At 41.4% G+C, this 21,226-nt stretch overlaps 1 protein-coding gene across 5 annotated transcripts in view; it reads left to right on the top strand.

Annotated features, from left to right (window-relative positions):
• LOC101742647 (uncharacterized) overlaps positions 1-20,264 on the top strand; it is a 28,796-nt gene extending 8,532 nt beyond the window's left edge. For 3 of the 5 annotated variants that reach the window (XM_038014537.2, XM_038014536.2, XM_038014541.2), the window contains 8 exons: positions 6,203-6,571; positions 6,842-7,053; positions 7,858-8,021; positions 8,647-8,730; positions 9,051-9,188; positions 9,362-9,561; positions 10,706-10,900; positions 11,759-20,264. In XM_038014537.2, the coding sequence (XP_037870465.1) occupies positions 6,203-6,571; positions 6,842-7,053; positions 7,858-8,021; positions 8,647-8,730; positions 9,051-9,188; positions 9,362-9,561; positions 10,706-10,900; positions 11,759-12,127 (1,731 nt within the window). In that variant the 3' untranslated portion in view covers positions 12,128-20,264. The remainder of the gene's footprint in view (positions 1-6,202; positions 6,572-6,841; positions 7,054-7,857; positions 8,022-8,646; positions 8,731-9,050; positions 9,189-9,361; positions 9,562-10,705; positions 10,901-11,758) is intronic. The other 2 variants (XM_038014540.2, XM_038014538.2) reach the window with 2 other exon arrangements.
• Positions 20,265-21,226: the final 962 nt, after the last annotated feature.

Below are 21,226 nucleotides of genomic sequence, written 5' to 3'. Positions count from 1 at the left end.
GAGACACACCGTGAGCGGTGCACAGGAGCCACCTTGCGCCGCCTCACCACCGGACCAACAGCCGAGTACCGGGCACCCCCGCACCCGGCACCCGACAGCCCCTACGGGAGATGAACGGGAGCTTCGCGCCCGTGCCGCCCACTCCGCCTTCTTCGCTCTGAAGCCGAAGAGGGATCCCACTCCCTTTCGCGCTCCTCAGCCTCACGGAACGCCATGACCAGGTCGCAAAACCTGGTCATGGCCTCCCAAGAATTCTGGTCCTCTAGCATGCGGGCGATGACAGCCCGCAAGGAGAGGTCTCTCCCCAGCACCGCGATGAGGTCTCGCCGCGAGCGCTCCCAACGCGGGCACGCTTCGAGTGCATGCTGAGCGTCATCGTCCGGATGCCCGCACTGGTGGCAACCCGGATGTGGCTCTCTCCTGCAGACCTTCCACAGGTACCTCCCGAAGCAACCATGCCCCGAGAGGACCTGCGTTAAGTGGAAGGAGAGTACGCCGTGTCGTCTATCTGACCATGCCTCCAGCACGGGCACCAGGGCCTCGAGGGTGCGTCGGCGAGTGACTGAAGTTTGGCCAAGCTCCTCCAGCAACCGCTCCCTCTACTTGGCGTACGCCAGATGACGCGCAGCACGCCTCCACCGACCGACAGCCGACGGGCCGGGCGTCCATCCCCGACTCAGGGACTGTGTTCTGCGCCGGTATACCGCAGCTGCTACCTCAGCCTCGAGATCCCAAGGAAGGGAACCGGCGAGGGCGCAGGCGACCTCCCGGGAGATCGTACGGTACCCCCTGATGACTCTCACCGCGAGCACCCGCTGCGCTCGTAGCAGCAAAGCTGCATTGCGCGCAGAGAGTGCGGGCGACCACACGGGAGCGCCGTACAAAGCCATACTGCGCACGACCCCCAGGTACAGACGCCGGACGCCGGCGCTGCAACCACCGACGTTGGGGAGAACACGGGCTAGTGCGCCCGCCATCCCCAGCAGCTTCGGGACTAACTCACCAAAGTGGTGGTCGAAGCGCCATCGACTGTCCAGCACAAGGCCCAAATATTTGAGCTTCGGCTGGACAGCGATCGATACTCCACCGACTATGAGATTCGCTCCCGGAGGAGGTCCCCTCCGGACTGGGTGAAAGCACACCGCTTCGGACTTGCGGAGGGCCACCTCAAGACCTAATCTCCGAATGCGACTAACGACGGTGGAGACCGCCGCCGTCGCAAGGATCGCTGCGGCTCTGTAGTCGGCTCCGCGGGCCGTCACCAGCGTGTCGTCGGCATAGCACACTACGTCGACGCCACGCAGGCTAGCACCGCGCAGGACTCAGTCGAAACCGATGTCCCACAGGAGTGGTCCCAGTACCGACCCCTGCGGGACCCCGCACGACACCGCTTTCCGTCCCCACCCCCTCCTCTCGGGGAAGACTACATTTCGCCCTGAAAGGTAATCCTCTATCAGGGTCCGGAGACTAGGGGGGACGCGGTGAAACCGGAGCGATTCCACGATCGTGCTCCAAGGGATCGTGTTGAAGGCGTTGGCGATATCAATCGACACAGCCAACAACACGCCCCCCTCGGAGCACGCACGATCGGAGAGGTGGCGGACGCGCAAGACCGCGTCCATGGTGGAGCGACCTCTCCGGAAACCATATTGGTTAGGAGCCAGGTCAGGCCCAACGCTTTCGAGGTGCTGGACGAGGCGACTGGCGACGATGCGCTCGAGGAGCTTACCAGCCTCGTCCAGCACGACGATTGGGCGGTACCCGCTTGGCTCATCACGTGGCCGGCCTTCCTTAGGAATAAGGACAAGCCGACCAGTCTTCCATGGCTCTGGGAACCTGCCCTCACGGAGGCACCTGCTGAATAGCCCTTGGAGGGCAGGCCCCAAGCCGTCACCTGTCAAGGCGAGCGCCCACGCTTGGGACGAGATCCCATCGGGACCGGGTGCCGTGCGCTTAGCCCGCATCCTCTGTACAGCCAAATCGAACTCCACCTGGGAGACGTCCTCAAGCTCTTCGCTATCAGCAATCCGCGCCATTGTCATCACAGGGGGGACGAAGGCCGTCCCGGATAAATCGGGAAACAGACCCCCGACTACCCGCTGCAATGTTTCCGGCGGCAGGGTGCTGGTTGCGGGAGGAGCCCAACGGCGAAGCGCATTACGCGCCAGCCTGTAGGGCCGCCCCCACGGGTCACGGTCCAGCGAGGCCAGTAGGTCGTTCCAGGCGGCCTCCTTCGCCTCCCCGATAGCCAAGCGCAGGGTTCTTATCGCCGTCCTGTACACTTCGTACAGGCGGTCCTCCTCGTTGGGGTCCCGGCGCGTTCTCCGTCGTCGATATCGCTGGTATGTGCGACGACTAATATCGCATAGCCGGCGCTGGCTGGCGATCTCCTCGGTCCACCAATGAACTTGGCGCTTAGGAGCGAGAGCTCTCACGCGAGGCATAGCAGCGTCACACACCCGTGACATTGCCTCGCGCAGACGCTCCACCCCCTCGCACACGTCTGCTGGCTCGCCAAGCGAGTCAAGACGCCACGCCTGCACTATGGCCGCCTCACGCAACCGCTCGATGTTGAGGCGCTTCTGGGCCCAACGAGGACCCCTAGCGCTGCCACTGATGGGCAAGGAAAAGCTCCGAACAGAACCCACCGGGGTCGCGGCGACACTGAATCGGATGTAACGGTGGTCGGAGAGGGTCTCCTCGCCAACCATCACCGCCCAACCGCGTACGCGATATGCGACGTCAGGCGTGGCGAATGTAACGTCCACCACGGACCCGCCCAAACGTCGCACGCATGTGAGTTCCGTACCGCGATTGAGGATGAGGAGACCGCTTCCGACCAGCCACTCCTCCACCGCTCTACCTCTGGGGCACGTCCTAGAGGAACCCCAAGACAATGACTTGGCATTTAGGTCACCTAGAACGAGAATCCGTCGGAAGTGCGACCTTCCAACGACGCGGCTGAGCTCGCCGAGGAAAACCTCAAACTCGGCGAGCGTCCTGTTTGGGGAAAAGTACACTCCCAACACGAATATCTCGGCCCAGAGGACGGCAACGAAGCCGCGACCTCTTTCAACAACGGCAAACGTAGGCGGAGCACCCACACAACAACGCCGGATGATTGCCACTCGGCCCTCCAAATCGGCCGCCCAATCGGGGCTCGAAGGGACCCGATACGGCTCGGCGACCACCGCAAGATGGGTCAACCCCTCCGCCATGCTCTGGAACAAAAGGTCCTGAGCTCTGGCGCAATGGTTGAGATTCCCCTGCAGGAATCGAAGGACACCTGTCATAGCAGGACGCCATTCGATGTCTCCATAGCCGTACCGGGCTGCCTCCGTGCATTTTCAAGTGCAGCGGAAGTTCCTCTTCTAAGTCTCGGTCTCGGGGACTTGGCACAAGCCTTGCTCCCGGAGACATGGTCCGCCGGTCTGCCGGCAGCGGTACATACAGCGCAGTGTGGTGCAAGAGAGCAGCCGGCCGCTACGTGGCCGGTCTGGCCGCACCGATAACAATCCCGGCTGCGGTCGACCGACGAAGGACATCGGGCGCTCACGTGCCCTAGCTCATGGCATCGGAAGCACTGTAGCTTCTTAGCTTCTAACAAACAAGCGCGGAGCACGCTCCAACCAACCCTCAGTTTTGGAACGGCGAGAACCTTCATCGTGGCAACGACGGGCAACCGGACCAATACTTGACCCATCCCGCCTGGGCCATACTTGATGTCTCCGATCTTCACCGCATCAGGAGCGCATTCGCCAATCCGGGCAAGCTCCGCGGTAAGTTCCTCCGGCATCAGGGAGTCGTCCAGTCCGCTGATGCGGATGGCTGCAGTCGTTACTGGCCTGGTCACTATGACCCCTTCTGCGGGCAGAACCTCACGAAGCTTTTGGGCCAGGAGATCGGCCTTGGCGCTCTGGTCTGCACCTTCCACTACCAGCACCTTAGACCCAGTCACTGCAGACCGGATGCGCTGGATGGGTATTCCAAGTGCCCCAGGATCTACCTTGGCCCTCGCTTCGGCGAGTACAGTGCGGTACGTGAGTCCTCTTTCCACGGCCTCTGGTTGCAGCTTGAGGACAACGGCCTGAGTGCGTGGAGGGCGCAGCTTCTTCTCTTTCCTCTTTACAGAAGACCGGTCTTTCCTTTCCGCTTCAGCGATAGCTGCCGCTGGAACCGTCCTCACTGCTTCCTCCCTCGGTCGAGCACCCCTACGGGTGACCGTTGACCAGCTCTCGATCATGGAAGCTGGAGCCGGGAGGAAGGTGTGCGTTTCGGATGAAGCCGCTTGCGCGGTGACACTTCTCTTGGGGCCACGCATCCTCTTTTTCGCCAATGTCATCGGTGGCACTGATGACGGTGCCGCATCCGGTGCAGCGTCAACGACGACAGGGGGATTAGACGATTCTTCCCGGCTCCTCTGCTTGTCCGCCGCTAGCGGTGGTCGCATTCGGGGCTCCGGTAGAAGCCGTGCCTCCAGCCCTTCAAAGCGAGCGTCGAGCATAGTGCCGACAGCTCGCATAATGCGCTGTAGGCGCAACTCCTCCTCTTCCTCCTTGGTGTTCGGGGCCGGGGTCGCAGTCGATGTGGGCAACGCTAGCACCTGCGAAACCCTCGCCAACTCCCTTCTAACTTCATCGAGCTCCTTACGCAGTTGCAGGATCTCCTGCTCCTGCTTGACGTTGACCGCTCGCAGTCTCTTAGCCTCTTCGGCTGCGGTGTAGCCCACAAGGTCCTCCGTGGCCTCCTTGACAGTGACTGCCAACTCCTTCAGTGCACGCACGTACGTGCCCTTCGGGCTGCTGGATTTGGCGGCGACCATCAGGGCCACCTCTGCACTTTGATGGAGCCTACGCTCGGCATCGGGCTTAGGGACAGACCCTTCAGCCGCTCTCCTCTTGTGGCGTGTGGTGCGCGCGCTCTCAGTGAGCTCCTTCTCCTCTTTTTGCGCCTTGAGGTACGCTTGCCTGGCAGCGGCCATGCCAACGTACTGCCCTGTGGTCGCAGGGCGTCCCCGTCCACGCTTTGACGGCGTGACTGCTCTGGGCTTCACACCTGTCGGATCCTGAGCCTCCGAGCCGGAGCTGCTACTCAGCCCGTCCGAGCTTATATTGAGCACCCTTTTCCGCCGTCGTCGTGTCGGCGACGAATGGGTCGACGACTGGGCCGAACCAACTGTGGCCATATCGTTGTCCGACACGACATCGGCTCTTAAGGAGCTTACTTCAGGGTCCTTCTCGGACATAATTTTCTTCTTTTGAACTCCGTCCTTCCCGGACCTGACGTCTAGGCAGTTTTTGCCCCCCCCAGAATACGCGGGGCAGCGTGCGTCCGACGAGTCGGCCACACGGAGGGATTCTCCTCCCGCTGAGCGGGAGGTACCCTCCTGGGGTAATAACTTTTTTAAACTGGCCATTACATAAATTTTTTATTTTTTTAACCCGGGGTACGGTTCCCTGGGACACCCTAACGACTGGTCCCCCACCAGCCATTCATTCTCTCGCCGGGTGTCAGAGCTTAGAATTGGGTATGAGAGGGAAAGAAGATGAAAATAAAACCAAATAAAACAAAATAAAACCACATGCGAAGAAGAATAGAAAAGCGTGTAAAATAAAACAATGAACGGAAACAAAAGAAGAGAAAGAGACAGGGTAAAACTTAAGATCAATAAAAATAACCAAGGGACAGTAAAAACAAAACAATAAAGTAACAAAGAAAAGGGAAAAAAGTGGAGGCCCACGCATCTCCAGAAGAACCACCCTTCAGCAGGTGAAGGGGGAGGAGAGCGTGTAGCCCCCGGTGCTGGTTTTGGTCCGCGTCGCTCAATCTCTCCCGCCGTAACACAACGGGAGAGAAGGAGCGATGCCCCTGTGACTATTGCCCAGAGGCCCGTGATCCGCCACCTACGGACGCGCCCGGTCGAAGTCCAGCAACTCCCCCGCAGACGAGACCCACAGCACGCAGAGTGCGCACCGCAAGCCCGTCCACGACCGGGATCAATTAGACCCTAGAAAAAGTATTAATTCAGTGATAAAATAGATAATGGAATGTTTGTCTGTCTATCTATTTTTTGACATAACATCTGTTTTTTTTAACATATTTTTGAACATATTTTGACATAACATCTGTTTTTTTTTAAATAAATAGAAACTTAAACGTATGATGAACTTTAATAATTTATAAAACATTTATGTCATAACAGGATGGCACTGTGAATATGGATAAAATGACGGAAGCTCAGAAAACGGCGTACCTTGAAGCTCACGTGGCTGTCCAACAGCATATGGCTCAGGCTGCTGCTGCAGCACGACGCGAACAACAACAGCAGCAGCAGCAGCAACAACAACAGCAGCAACAGCAACAACAACAGCAGCAGCAACAACAACAGCAGCAGCAACAACAACAGCAGCAACAACAACAACAACAACAGCAGCAGCAGCAGCAGCAACAACAACAACAGCAGCAGCAACAACAACAACAGCATCAACAACAACAACAACAACAACAGCAACATCAACAACAGCAAACTAATAATGCTAATAATCAAACAAGACATCATCAGGAATTGCAGGTACTAGCAAAAATAGATATTTTTTTATAAAAGCAGATTCAAGTCAGCTTAAAATTAATTGCAAAGTCGGAGAACCGGTATTTCTATTTCTATGTCCTTTATCTGTTTTATAGGAGCATCAACAGAGATAAGCAGTAAACTCGTTTGTCCATCTCGGTGGATAAAACTATTACTTTATTGCATTTTGTCAGAATACATATTACGTTTTCGCATATTTAGCTTTTGATATGAAATAAGGATAACAATTGACAGCGTATTTGATTTCCGCAGCAACAAGCCCAAACCAACAACGCTCACCCAGGCCATCCGTCCCCTCCCACCGTTAGTTCGACTCAACATCATTACGCCACTATCAATTCACCGATCAAGGTCCCACAAGTTAGCTCCAGTACTGGCGGACCTGACAGTACTTTTACCGTACCTGATGATGTCGGTATGGGCTTCGAAGGAGGTGTTCGGGTACTGCAGAGCTTGGGTAATTGGTAAGTAATATAAAGTGTACTTTGGTGACTTTAATTTTTATTATTTACTAACTGACCCGGCAGACTTCGTAGTGCTTCAATCGATAAACAAAAGACGTGAACTTTTGTATAAAATAGACATAAAACAAACAAAAGGAATCCGTCCGACTGGGGACACATCAAAGGAAAAACAAAATTGTTATTTTTATTTCATTCCGGGCATTTTCATATTTATTTAACTTTTAAGCCTTCTCTGGACTTCCACAAATAATTCAAGACCAAAATGAGCCAAATCGGTCCAGCCGTTCTCGAGTTTTAGCGAGACTAACGAACAGCAATTAATTTTTATATATAGAGATAGTCTTTGGAGAACCAACGTAGAGAAGGAAGAGGTCAACCGAAGAAGACATGGATGGAGTGTGTGAATGACGATATGAGAGAGAGAGAGAGGACTGAGTGTCGAGATGACGGCTGATAGAGGAGAATTTGTAAAGGAAAACTCGCTGTGCCGACCCTACCTAGTGGAATAAGATGGAGACAAAGAATTGCGATGTATTGCGATTATAGACAGAAGAATCAGATTCAGTCCAGATTTTTAAATTTACATCCGACTTTATGCTTGCGATGTATAGCTTCAACGTAGCTTATGTTTGTCACATTCTATTGCTTAAGTTCTTTTACAATCGGTCTAGTATTTATAGATTTACCGATTTCTACAAATGTATATGCTTGTTAAGAAAACGAGTAGTAACTTTCCTCGGCCTGACTCATTTTTGTGAGTATTTTCAAAACGACAAGAATTCATACAGTTTCGCACTTTTTCAGGTCACCGGAAGTAACAAATAATATTCCGAGACCTAATTTAATACCATTCACGGAACCGTATGCAGAAGGAGGCTCTATGCACCCCGGTACTAGGCTAAAGGTTTTACAAGGGACGACCGTTAGAAAACATCCCGCTATTAAAGCGACTAGTTCTACTACTGAAGGTATACCAGATATTTCCTTAACTCATAATTGCGTATAGCGTGTGGCTTTATTAAAATACTAGCGGCCCGCTCCGGCTGCGCTCGGGTATTTAACAAAAATTTCAATGATATTTGACAATGTTTTATTAAAAAAAAAAACACTTATTACGGCATAACTGTAATAGTTAGACATATGCTGTCCCAACACTTTTTGTAAATAATAATGTGTTCTTCAATGTCGTAGTACATTATTTTATTCTATCAGCAATAGCTCTCGCAGGGCACGCGATGTAAAGATTATTTTAGGTATTTTTTTTACACCTTGGGTATCATTATTGGAGTTTTAGTAAGAATCCCTAATATTTTTCAAAAAAGATTATAACCTATGTCACTCGGAAATAGTGTAGCTTCCAAACAGTGAAAGAATTTTTCAAATCGGTTCAGTAGTTTCGGAGCTTATTCAATACAAACAAACAAACAAATCTTTCCTCTTTATAATATTAGTATAGATAAATATATTACAAGACTTTAATTGTAATCTTAAAATATTGATGCTATTTTATATATTAGAGTAAGGTACAACAACTCATATTAAATTGATTATCTGTCATTCATGAATGATGTTTAATATTCCTAATTACTCCAGGAACGAAAGCTTTTGAATGCACCGTTTGCGGTAAAGGCTTAGCACGCAAAGACAAGCTCACAATTCATATGAGGATACACACGGGTGAGTAGAATACAAAACAAATGTATCGAAAACAAAAAATTTTACTTTACTTTTTACTGGTGGTAGGACCTCTTGTGAGTCCGCACGGGTAGGTACCACCACCCCGCCTATTTCTGCCGTAAAGCAGCAATGCGTTTCGGTTTGAAGAGTGGGGCAGCCTTTATAACTATACTTGAGACCTTAGAACTTATATCTCAAGGTGGGTGGCGCGTTTACGTTGTAGATGTCTATGGGCTCTAGTAACCACTTAACACCGGGTGGGCTGTGAACTCGTCCACTCATTTAAGCAATAAAATAAAAAATTGAAAATTATGTTTTAGGAGAGAAACCTTACGTTTGTGAAGTTTGTAACAAGGCTTTCGCACGTCGGGATAAACTAGTGCTACATATGAATAAATTAAAACATATAACACCTTCTAATATTGCTCCTTTGGGGAAAAGAACCATTACGATACCACGTAAGTTTTTATTTACAGATATTGCATTATTTCGTACTTGCAATAATATGTAATCTACTGTTTAGAAATTATAATGAAATGAAATGACTGTTCTAGATTGTAGTTAGATATTAATAATTGGTCAGCGAATGTTCGATTTGAAAACAGGAATATTTTTCTGTTCGTAACATCAGAAATCAATAGAACCGAAGATTCTCAACCAGAGTACTTTGCAGCATTGAAGTTAGACGATGTTAAGCCTCAACTACCGAAGCAGGAAGATACGAAGCCAAGCCAGGCAGAGATTGCGGCGGTGGCTCAACAACAACAGCAACAGCAGCATTCCCATCAGCAGCCGATACAGGTGTGCCAGGTACCTGGACACAACTTTACGGTAAATCCCAATGAGAATACAACGCATGGTTCGTAGAGTCACCTTTCATCTGTTATTAAAAAAAACCACTTTAACTGATTATTTCATTTTACATCTCTCATATTTCATTACTATTGCAAAATTTTTGTGTATTTTGTAACTGACATAATGCGTTGTTTGACTCTTGCGTTCTGCCACCTGTTATATCCGCTTTTGTCTACTTAGCTGATCAATTATCATCTATTTCATGTTAGACTATATCTCTTCAAATGATTTGACATTAAACAAAAGATAATCATTACTTTTTGCACATACCTACAGTGCTATAACATCGCTTATGCAAATTATGTAATTTTTCAGAAGAGGCGTTGGAATATTCAACATTTTAATACAATTATTATTATATAATTATTCTGGACTAAAGAAATAAAATGATAATATTTAAACTACAACTTTAATAAACGTTTTTTATTAAAAGCAATCATCTCACTAATAACTATTAAAAAATAAATATTCTCAAACTCAGTTCAGTTTTAACAAGAATCGCATAAGTGACTTTATAGCTCTGTGTGTGCGTTTTGGTCTTCCGATTAAACTATATATGTCTCACAAATTTCAATCCTAAACCTAAATCATAAACGTAAATGTGCTGCTTTATTGTTACTAATGGTCGCCAGGTAGTCGAAATTCGACTATAATTAATTGAAATTATAAGTTTGTACACTAATATGATTCTATAGTCAAAGACTATTACAATCACAACTTTCGCCAAGACTATATTAAAGAAAAATATTAATAAAAACAAACAATATTTAATCTATTCTCAATTTGACCACAGACGTCAAGAACAAAAGTTTGACAATAAATAAATAGTATGCATCGTGTGTGCGTCAAATACATGGTAGTGTGTGTAACGTTTATTTTATTAATTTAATGTATTTTTTTAGGCATAATTAAAAAAAAATATTAACATTCTGCGCTCCTTCTCTATATTTTTTATAAATGTGAAAAATTTGATACTCCTCCGTTCGCGCAATTTTCGTAAAAAGGGATACAATTTTTTTCCTTCACGTATTAATATATAGATGAGAGTATTCACGAAACGAAAACCCTGTTTGTTACAAAAATATCCATCCAAATTAGATGTTATTCGCAAATATTCTAGAACACCAATTTGGTGCACACGAGTGCCACAACGGCGGCAGTGGCGGCCGCTACGGCTGGAATGGTGGTCTCGTGGTCCTGTGAGCTTTGCGGCAGATTGTTTGCAACTAGAGACGAATGGAGTGCACACGCAAAGTCCCATTTGCCTGATACTAAGTTATTGCAAGACAAGATGCAACAGGCAACGCAACATCAGGTACGTTTTTTTTAATAGCTGTGATCAGAAAACACAACTTGAATGCAATTTCCGACGAATCATAAAGACAGGCTCCGCCCCTGGCATTGCTGACGTCCATGAGCGACGGTAACTCACCACTCACCATCAAGTGGGCCGCATGCTCGTCTGCCTATACGGCAAAAAAAAAAACACACACACACGGCTGTCCTGTCCTTAAAAATGGAACACACTAAAATTGATTTCGGCAGAAATAAGGATGATAGTGGTACCGATCGATAATATCTAGTCTGACGTCCCTTGCTATGAATAAAAAAAATGAATAGTTAAACCAAATTGTACTTTTTATGATTGTAACAAAGTGAAGCTTAGTGATTGATTGACATGACAAATAGAAATAGAAAATAACTACAAGAACCATACAGTACGTAAGGCCTCAGTTGAGTTTGCTTTTGCTACAAATATTGAATATTATTCTTGAAAATACGTTTCTTAACCTCCAAAAAAGGAGGAGGTTCTCAATTCAACTGTATGTTTTTTTTATGTTTGTTACCTCATAACTTTTGACTGGGTGAATCAATTTTGATGATTCTGTTTTTTATTAGAAAGCTGACGCTTCCCGTGTGGTCCTTATTCAATTTAGTCCAGTTCTGATAATGGTATCCATGAGGAAACCATTTAAGTCTTAAATTTGCATTAAGTACGTGCGCGACAAATAGATGAATAGGTAACTCCATTACTCGGTATCACGCCAACCGATTTCGATGATTATTGTTTTTATTGTATATGAATTTGTTATGGTTTTTTTTTTTCAATTTAAATCGGTTTTTGTTAAAGCATGTCTATTTACAATTATTTTCATAATTCATTCATTTACAGCAACAAGAAAAGGTTCATTTATCGAACCAAGAGAAACTTCAGCTTCTACACCATCACAATCAGAACCAGCAGATACTAAATAGCCACGGCATCGCGACAGCGACCGTCTCCACCGCGACCGTCGTCAACGAGACTGGGGGAGGCGGAGGAGGGGGAACTTACTTCACTCACGGACACACACACTACGCTCCAGAACGAACTCAACACACACACGCACACCATTTATGTCTCATGTGTAGACAAGAGTTCGCCGGTAAAGCCGAGTTCATGTTCCACGTACGCGGCCATTTTGAAGGTAAAGTGAGTGACATAGCCGCGGCTGATGCTTTAGCGAGATCCCTGGTCGACAATTCGGGACTGTGTACCTGAGCCACGCCGGCGCCCAATAGCGCATTTCAATCGGATGCCTGCGTTAAGGGCGTGTTTCAAGAGGAATCTGTAATATTAAAATTTTAACACAAACTACTGCCAAATAATGTTTAATACGAGATAAGAATTCGATTTTAAAGGATCTGGTATGAATTTCGAGCTCATCATCTCAGCCTGTCTACTGTCCACTGCTGAACATAGGCCTCTCCAACTGATATCCAGTGCGGCCGGTCCGTTGCCACCTGCATCCAACGTGACCAAGCAATTTTCGAATTTCGAGCTGTTTTATAGTAATTGTAACTTGTCTGAGAATAAAACGAACAATTAAAAATGCACCGTAAAGCTATCGTTTTACGTTTTATTGTTGATTAAATGCCACAACAAAATTGAATTATCTTTCATAATAATATATTCTTGGTTGGAAAAGTGTACTTGTAGATTAAAATGAGGTCATTAACTTTCATACAACATGTCACGTATTATCATTTTATATGAATACATACAACACAATTTAAAATTGTAAACCATATTAATTTCAATGTAATACGTACAAACAATAGACAAGAATGTCTTGACCTGAATTTATGAATTAGTTTTGATAACGCTTTCGTATTTATCAATTAATTAATAGTGTTAGACGCGCAGACGAGTACACAGTCTACCTAATGTTAAGAGATTGCGGGAGCCAATAGATATTACAAAGCGAATGGAGCTACCGGGAAGCAGGATAAATTTAAGAAGGAGAAGATAATCGATAACAATATTACTAGAGATGAACCGGGCAGTCAGTGTAGGATCCCCTGCAAATGTAACAGTGATATAAAATTTCGATACTCCTTTTCTAAATTATATTTTATAAAAAAAAAAAGTAATACAATATTTTAGTAGTTCAGTAATGCATAATTAATTATTACTGCTCAGCTAACAAATGAGAACAAAATACATCGAAATATTAAGTGCCACATAATTGCCAATTTACTATTAAAACGTTTTCATTGAATTGACTTCATACATTTAAGGTTTTTTTAATAAAAAAAAATTGCTTCACATCACATATTACCCCATATCATTTACTGATAAATCAAGATTTTTATGTCGAATTATAATTGTTTTTTTCTTGATTCAATAACAAGCCATCTTCTTTAAATGTCGCGTAATAATATTTGTAACAATTGTTTTTTGTTTTTTTTTGTGCTAGAAATTAAATTAAGCTTATTTTTATTACGATCGATTGATCTTCTAATGTATTCCATTATTATTAAGACACGCCATAAATATGAACTTAACTTGAGACGCATTGTAAAATTTATGTATCTCACATTCTAGGATAGATTAATTAATATTAAAGTTACACAGAATCCAAAGGTAGCCGCTTTATATTAGAATTAAAGTGTACAATTATTTTCTACAATACAATAGATAGATAGAAATAGTTTCTAGTCAAAAGGATGAGTGAATCTAGTCTTTTGTAAAATAAACACGTTTTGTATTTAGTATAAATTTGAAGCTTAGCACGTAATTATGTCTCTAAATAGTTAATCATTTTAATTAGTTTTATAGGTACATAAAATGTACAGACGTATATAAAATAAGATTAAAAACCGTAATTTTTTTTTGATCTCGTGTTTTCGATTTAAATCTGCGAATCGTAAAATTGTTTTAAAGCATGCAGTGTCCCTTAGTCATGCCAGCTGATGATAAGTTTTTCAATTTGACATTTGACGGATGTTATTATTTATTTAAGGCAATACCTTACTGATGGTAGGACTTCTTGTGAGTCCGCACGGGTAGGTACCACCAACCCGCCTATTTCTGCTGTGAAGCAGTAATGCGTTTCGGTTTGAAGGGTGGGGCAGCCGTTGTAACTATACTTGAGACCTTAGAACTTATATCTCAAGGTGGGTGGTGCATTTACGTTATAGATGTCTATGGGCTCCAGTAACCACTTAACACCAGGTGGGCTGTGAGCTCTTCCACCCATCTAAGCAATAAAAAAAAACCTGTTTATTTATACAAAGTCTTAATAGTAACACTATGAAATAAACTATATATTAAAACTGTTTAATTATGTTGGAAATTTGTTTTTGAAGATTATTGCTACTTCTAACATAATTTACTTATTTATTCGTAATATGCGTTTACGTTTTCTTAAATTGAATATTAGTCCCATAAAATGGAAAAATAAAATAATAACATCTTTCAAATATCAACGAAAGATGTGTTTAGTTTTAGTAATTTTATGTGCTGTAATACCATAATTATTATATAGATATTAATTAGGCACATGCTTGTCATTCATAACCTCGAAACGACTCGTGACATCACAAAATTGTTCTTTAAAGTAATAAAATCTCATAAATCGTTATGAATACATTAGTATTTACATTTCCGGAAAAAAGTGAGCGATGAATTAATTAAAGAATAATTCTTTTGATCGCACGTTATATATAGTTTGCTTAAAAATATGCAGACCTCACATGGTGAAATGTAATTTTCAATTGCTTAAGCTGTGATTTATTTAAAAGTAACGAACACATAATTCATTAAGCTTAGAATAAATGCACTTATATTTTACAATCTGCCATAATCTAATTTAAAAACACGTTATGCACAAGTATATGTTATAATAGCACTATTTTTATTTGGATAGAAGAAGTAGATTCAAAGAATGGAATGGAAATGATTGTAGTTTGTCTTTACGATGCAACTTTAAAAAAAATCTTAATTATTCTTATCAAAATATGAAGTTTTATCGCAAACTATATTCAAGTTCTACTAGTAATAGGTGTAGCTGAACAAAAACAAAGAAAACATTTTTTAGAAATATCATGAACGAATACTAATGTCGACGCTAAAACTTCATTATTATTCCAATTTATTATCAGCAGTCTTCACTCGTTCACCGCTGGACATAAGGTACTAATACGGGCCCCTAGATAGGTAATGGCTTACGCCATTTATTTAATATTAAATAATGTATCCCTGTTAACAAAACAAAAATAATTCGAGTTTGGTAAAATATAGAACTTGGTTTCACTATTGATAGTATTACCTTGATCTTGATAATTACATTCAGTAACCCGCTCTATTTGGGTAATAATTGTGAAAGGGAAAAAAACTTGCTGAAGAGATGCTGAAAAAATTAAAACTGATTTAAAGTATTATTGAAGCATCGTAAAACAAACTTTGATGTTTAGTTGTAAGGCCTTATATTTTATTCACATTCAGCTCATTCAGAAAAGTACATATTATTGTGAAACAAAATGTTGTCACGAATACAATCTTTGCGTAAAATTTTCAAACCGAGATTAAGATATAGCGTAGATTGAGAGGGCTCACCTGAAACTAGCTTAGCGGCTTCCCGAACCCATAGACACCACAACGTGATTGACTCGGCACTGCCCCCCTTGCCCCCTTTGAGGTATGATCTAGAAACCTCGATTGCATAAGATGAAACATACGTTTGTAATCAAAGAGTATAATCACATCTTAACAGAAATGAAATGGTGGTCCTAATATGTGGTAATTCACAATAGATATTAGTTACGACCGTTGTTTAAGAAAAAATTTATATTATTACTACGGATATGACTAGCATTAGATAATTACTGAATGTGATTAAAATATAAAACGAATTTGCCCCAAGCGGGCAGATCAGAGCACGATGGAAGTTACAAATTTGTGTAGGACTAGGTATGTTTAAGATTTGCGATGCGCAGTCGTAGTAGGTGGGACTTTAATGCAATATTTATGTACATAATTTAGAGTAATGTTAATTATTTTATTACCTTTTATCGACATTTCCCGTAAAACATTCACGTTAGAAATAGAAAGCGTGAACGTAAATAAATTCTAACAAAGATTATAATACTTGTAGATATGTTCAAGGAAGCATTATAGTATGATTAACTAGTTTTATGAGTTGGCTTTTTCCAGTAATTAGTACTAAGATAGTAGTTGTTACATTAAAATTGTGCACATATTTGTCTTGATGTAATCATTTTTATGCAATGTTTGTTTCTTGATAAACATATATTCTGCGTATTATCTTTGAATACTAAAAAATATTTTAAAGTGATGTGTCATTTTGACGATCAGAATATTTTAACAATAATCATGTTGTATAAGTTGATAAAGAAAATGTAGAAAAACGTCAAGAATACCGGTCCGTTTTATTTTTACTTATGATTATAAATTTATAGTTTTTCTTATTGGATTATATCTGATAACGTGTATGCAAAAATGTTATCCTTATCGGTGGAATAATTAAGACGTGCAAGAGTCACATTCGCATTAATTTTTATTTTTCGTTGTCTTTTTTCACTAGACGGGTAAATAAGCTCGCGACCCATACTAGTAACAGTTGTGAGGAATGGTGTATCGTTTGTAAAAAAAAAAAACTACCAGACAAATTCCGTAATAGAGATAAAGCTTCTTAAAGTTTATTTGTTGCATTTCACACATACCGTGACATCAGGCGCATTTAGTGCTATATGCGTCCGATGTTTGTATATATAAACAAGTATATATATACTAAACATAGATAAATAACACGAATATACCTCTTCTGCGGAACGAAACCCCGTTTTGATATTGGCAGCAAGGTCCTGATTCAAAATTTGATAATACTATAAACTTTATATAATTAAATAAATAAAATAATAAAATACTGGTGGTAGGAGCTCTTGTGAGTTCGCGCGGGTAGGTACCACCACCCTACTTATTTCTGCGGTGAAGCAGTAATTCGTTTCGGTTTGAAGGGTGGGGCAGCCGCTGTAACTATACGTAAGACCTTAGAACTCATATCTCAAGGCGGGTGGCGCATTTACATCGTAGATGTTTATCTATGGGCTCCATTAACCACTTAACACCAGATGGGCTGTGAGCTCGTCCACCCGTCTAAACAATAAAAAAAAGAAAATTGAAATAAACGTGAACGAAATAAAGAAATACGAACAATACGATAAGACACAAAAACCGGCACAATGTACTCCGAAATAATATTAGGTATTAGAATTAACCTAATTAAGAATCTACATTTATTTATTTAATCAAACATTGATACTTGTCATATTAGTTTTCGGTTTTCGGTAGGCAGCGGCTTGGCTCTGCCCCTGGGTATTGCTGAAGTCCATGGGCGACGGCAACCACTCACCATCAGGTGGGCCGTGTGCTCGTCTGCCTACAAGCGCAATAAAAAAAATTGTTCAAACTTTCTGCTATCAGTTACTAGGGATGAGGCGCATTTTAGGCCCGCACGATGCTTGCTACCATCGTAAGGCATTCCAGCTTAAAGAGTAGGAACGTCGTTATAAAAATTGAGACTTAAACCTCATGTCTCAAGGCACACAAATTGCGATATCAGTGGACTCTGGCAACCACCGGGAAAATAGAGCGTTAGTTCGATCACCTATATAAGCAGGAAAAAAAAATATGGCAATCTAAGCCGTCTGACGAATGCCCGTCGTACTATTTATAACCATATGATGTTGCGTGGAAAGAACCAACACCAATAAATAATGATGATAGCAATTTTTTTTTGTTATCGTTTTAGGCATCAATCAACACCAGTCTTCGTTTTCAAGGATGATTTTTATATATCCATTCATGTAATGTATCAGACATTGTGAAATACATTTCAGTAGACCCTGTGCCATTTAAAAAAACTGTATGACTTCTAAGTGAAACTTAGGGTAAAATTTACAATTTTTTTTTTATTGCTACGTGGGTAGACGAGCTCACAGCGCACCTGGTGTTCAGTGGTTACTGGAGCCCATAGACATCCACAACGTAAATGCGCCACCCACCTTGAGATATAAGTTCTAAAGTCTCAAGTATAGTTACAACGGCTGCCCGACCCTTTTATATTATTTAAAACCTATTTAATCGTTTATACATACAGTTAATATTATAGTATTTTGATCTATTTCAGTAGACACGACTATGCAACCCTCAAAAATATACACAGTCTAACGCATAAGATTTGAGTAATTTAAAATCTTTCTCACTAATAATTATAATTTGCGTTATATCTCAACATAATCACATGTCACGAAATAATGATAATCAGTTTTTTGATGTATCATTTTAATTTAGTTGAAAATTTAGATAAACGGCCGTATCTTAGTTCGCTGTTTGTTTTTTAATAAAATTCGTACTCGCGAAATTAAAACCTCTTAACCTCTATCTTGTAGCTTAAATACCTCAATTAAAAAAGACTAGAGATAAATCGTTTCTTCTGTTTATTTATTTGAAGGTATTTAACGTATATATTTTAATCTTAAGGAAAGCTGTCGGTTATTGATATTTTATAAATTAACGTGACCTCGGTGGTCAGTTGACACGTGTCTCGTGAGCTTGTCTACCGGTCTAAAACAAATCAACTATAAAACAGAATAAATAGCTATAAAAATAGACAAGAATTTTACAAAAATAAATGCTTTAGCGAGAGAGAGTAAGAATAATACCTAAGAATATAAAACTGTAAATACAAATGTGGAATCCACAAAATATGTAGATATAACTTTAATTAGTAAATATTTTTAAAAAGAATGTAAATATAAATTGGCTTTCGAAATGATCTCAGAATCTAGTCTTTAACTTGTAAGACATGAAGCGTTCTCAGAAAACGGTTCAATATATAGGTACAGTAAGCTAGTACTATATTAGTTTGATAGTTTAATAATTAATATTTAACATTTGCTATAGCATGAAATACTCTGTCAATGTGTATAACTTATTCAGAGAAATGGTCTACCGCATCGCCAATTGTTTAATTTTACGATCCATCTACGCATCTCGTAAAGTCTGTATCATCATTGCTTACAAAGAATCTGATTATTGTAATAATATAATTAATACAAATATATATAATATATATAATGATAATCAGATACTTTGTTATAATATAATATAATCTAATAAATAGTATAAGATATAGAGGACTAAATCAAAACGAAGTCAATATCAAATTTAATTAACAAAAAAAAGCGTATTAATAAAGTATTTGTATTTTCATATTGCTTGCCTCATTCAAGACGCCGATAAAGATGCCTTATATTGATAGACAATCTTAATACTGCCTGAAGGAATTAATAAGAGAAACACTACGATAGAGATGCAGTTTTACGATACTAGTTACATAATATAGGTTTATACAATATTAATTTTAAGGATACGGTTTGTTTAAAATTCGTATAATCGATTGCAATATATTTAAGTCGGGTTTAATGACCTCAAAAATATATATCGGAAAATATAAGAAATGAACACGGTAAGATAAAATAATTAGTGGGCCTCCATCAATGTAGTTGTTGCCCCGCTGACTGCGTCAAAATCACGAATAACCAGTCTTATTGTTTACGAGCTGATTGATATACGAAGGTGCCGGCTAACCAGGAAACGTAACCACCACAAATGCTCAATTGTGCGTAATTGGTAATGTGGCGACTACATGACGGAAACAGTCCGTAATGACTTTTTTTTTTCGATTCAGTTATTAACACCTAATGAAATGAATGTTTGGTTAATTTGGTTTGAGTATTTGATAGTTAAGTTGTTAAACTATGATTAGGGCATATTGCCTATGGAAATTTTATTTTAAATAATAAACTTAAGAATAGTGTTTGTTCATAAAATGATAACATTGGTACGTTTTGGTTACAAATTATAGAATTACATTTTACTTTAAACAATTTCGTTTTATATGCTTATTTTAATTCGTCTTTCTTGCGTAAGTAAAATTCCATTAATTAAATGTATAGATTTAGCCGTAAGTAAACAATATGTATCAACACTATCTAACAATTTGTGCTGTAAAAAATGTTTTGTTGAATGATGCCTATGAGTTGTTTTTAAGCTGAAATAGTGTTGCTACAACGTCAGAATAAGAATAGAAATTAACAGATATTAGTCATTTCGTATTTATGATTTAAAAAATAAATAACCGTGATCAATTTTTCATTTTTAAGTGAAAATATCAATAAACATACGCACACACTACTTTTTTCTTCTTCGAATTATTAATTAAGATTGGTACATGAAGGAGCAATAATGCCACGTTGCATATCGTAAATAAAAGAGACAGTGAAGAATGTGTAGTGTAGAGCTTAGTAATAAAATATTTAATATACAATCACAATGGTTTTTTATTTTCAAAGTCATTCATTGCAATCGAACAATTGGTTCCAGTTGAACCCTTTATTTTAATTCAAGTGGTAAGTGGAAAAGATTAAGTTATATAATTTTGTATTTGTTTACTTACCGTCTTCTGTTGTAAATAGTCAATTTAAAGACTGATAGTAATTGGCGGACGCCATCACTAGCTTTGAGTCGGTATATCGGATCCAAATTATAATCTATTCTTCTGTTAATGAAGAGTTTAATCCCGTCAAGACAGAATTAGTTAATTAATGAGAAATTAATGTGAGATGACGCGGTACCGTTATAGAATAAATTTGGCTATCCGCCCCACAGAATGTCGTACTAACATTGTAACGATCGTCTCTCTAGTTGAGGACCTCACTGACCACAAGCGGTTAATGCTACACGGATGATGCCAATCCATCGCACGGTCAAAACTAGCGACAAGGTTTTCCATCCCTCTAATCACTCGTTTGCTAAAGTCATAAAAATATACGTAATCAACATAGAGAGGATTCCAAAATACTCATTGGGAAAGCAAATTGATGAACTCTGATCTGCGTCTGTGTTTGACTCGGGTTCGGGAGATGATTTGGGAGAAGGAAGCGCCTGTAGTAAATAGCCCTAATAAAATTAAATGAAATATTGTGGAAATTTACATTTCACTTACTAAAGATAGAATTTATTTTCGCACTTAATATCCATGAGATATACATTACCGCTATCAATAAGTGTGCCATAAAGACATAATGTCCTTAATAGTTCATTATCTTTATGATGCGGTGTTTGTTGCATCGCTGTCTGTAGTCATGAACAGTTTAGAAATTGCTGGAATATAAATTTTTCGCGCGACATTTATCCATCTATATCTTCTGATTAATAGCCTATCACTAATAAATGTTCACGATTGACTTCCACGGTGAAGGAATAACATCGTGTAATAAAAATGAAACCCGC

This window comes from Bombyx mori, chromosome 12 (genome assembly GCF_030269925.1).
Source record: "Bombyx mori chromosome 12, ASM3026992v2".
Classification (NCBI taxonomy): Eukaryota; Metazoa; Arthropoda; class Insecta; order Lepidoptera; family Bombycidae; genus Bombyx; species Bombyx mori.
This window is presented reverse-complemented; position numbering and strand designations above follow the sequence as displayed.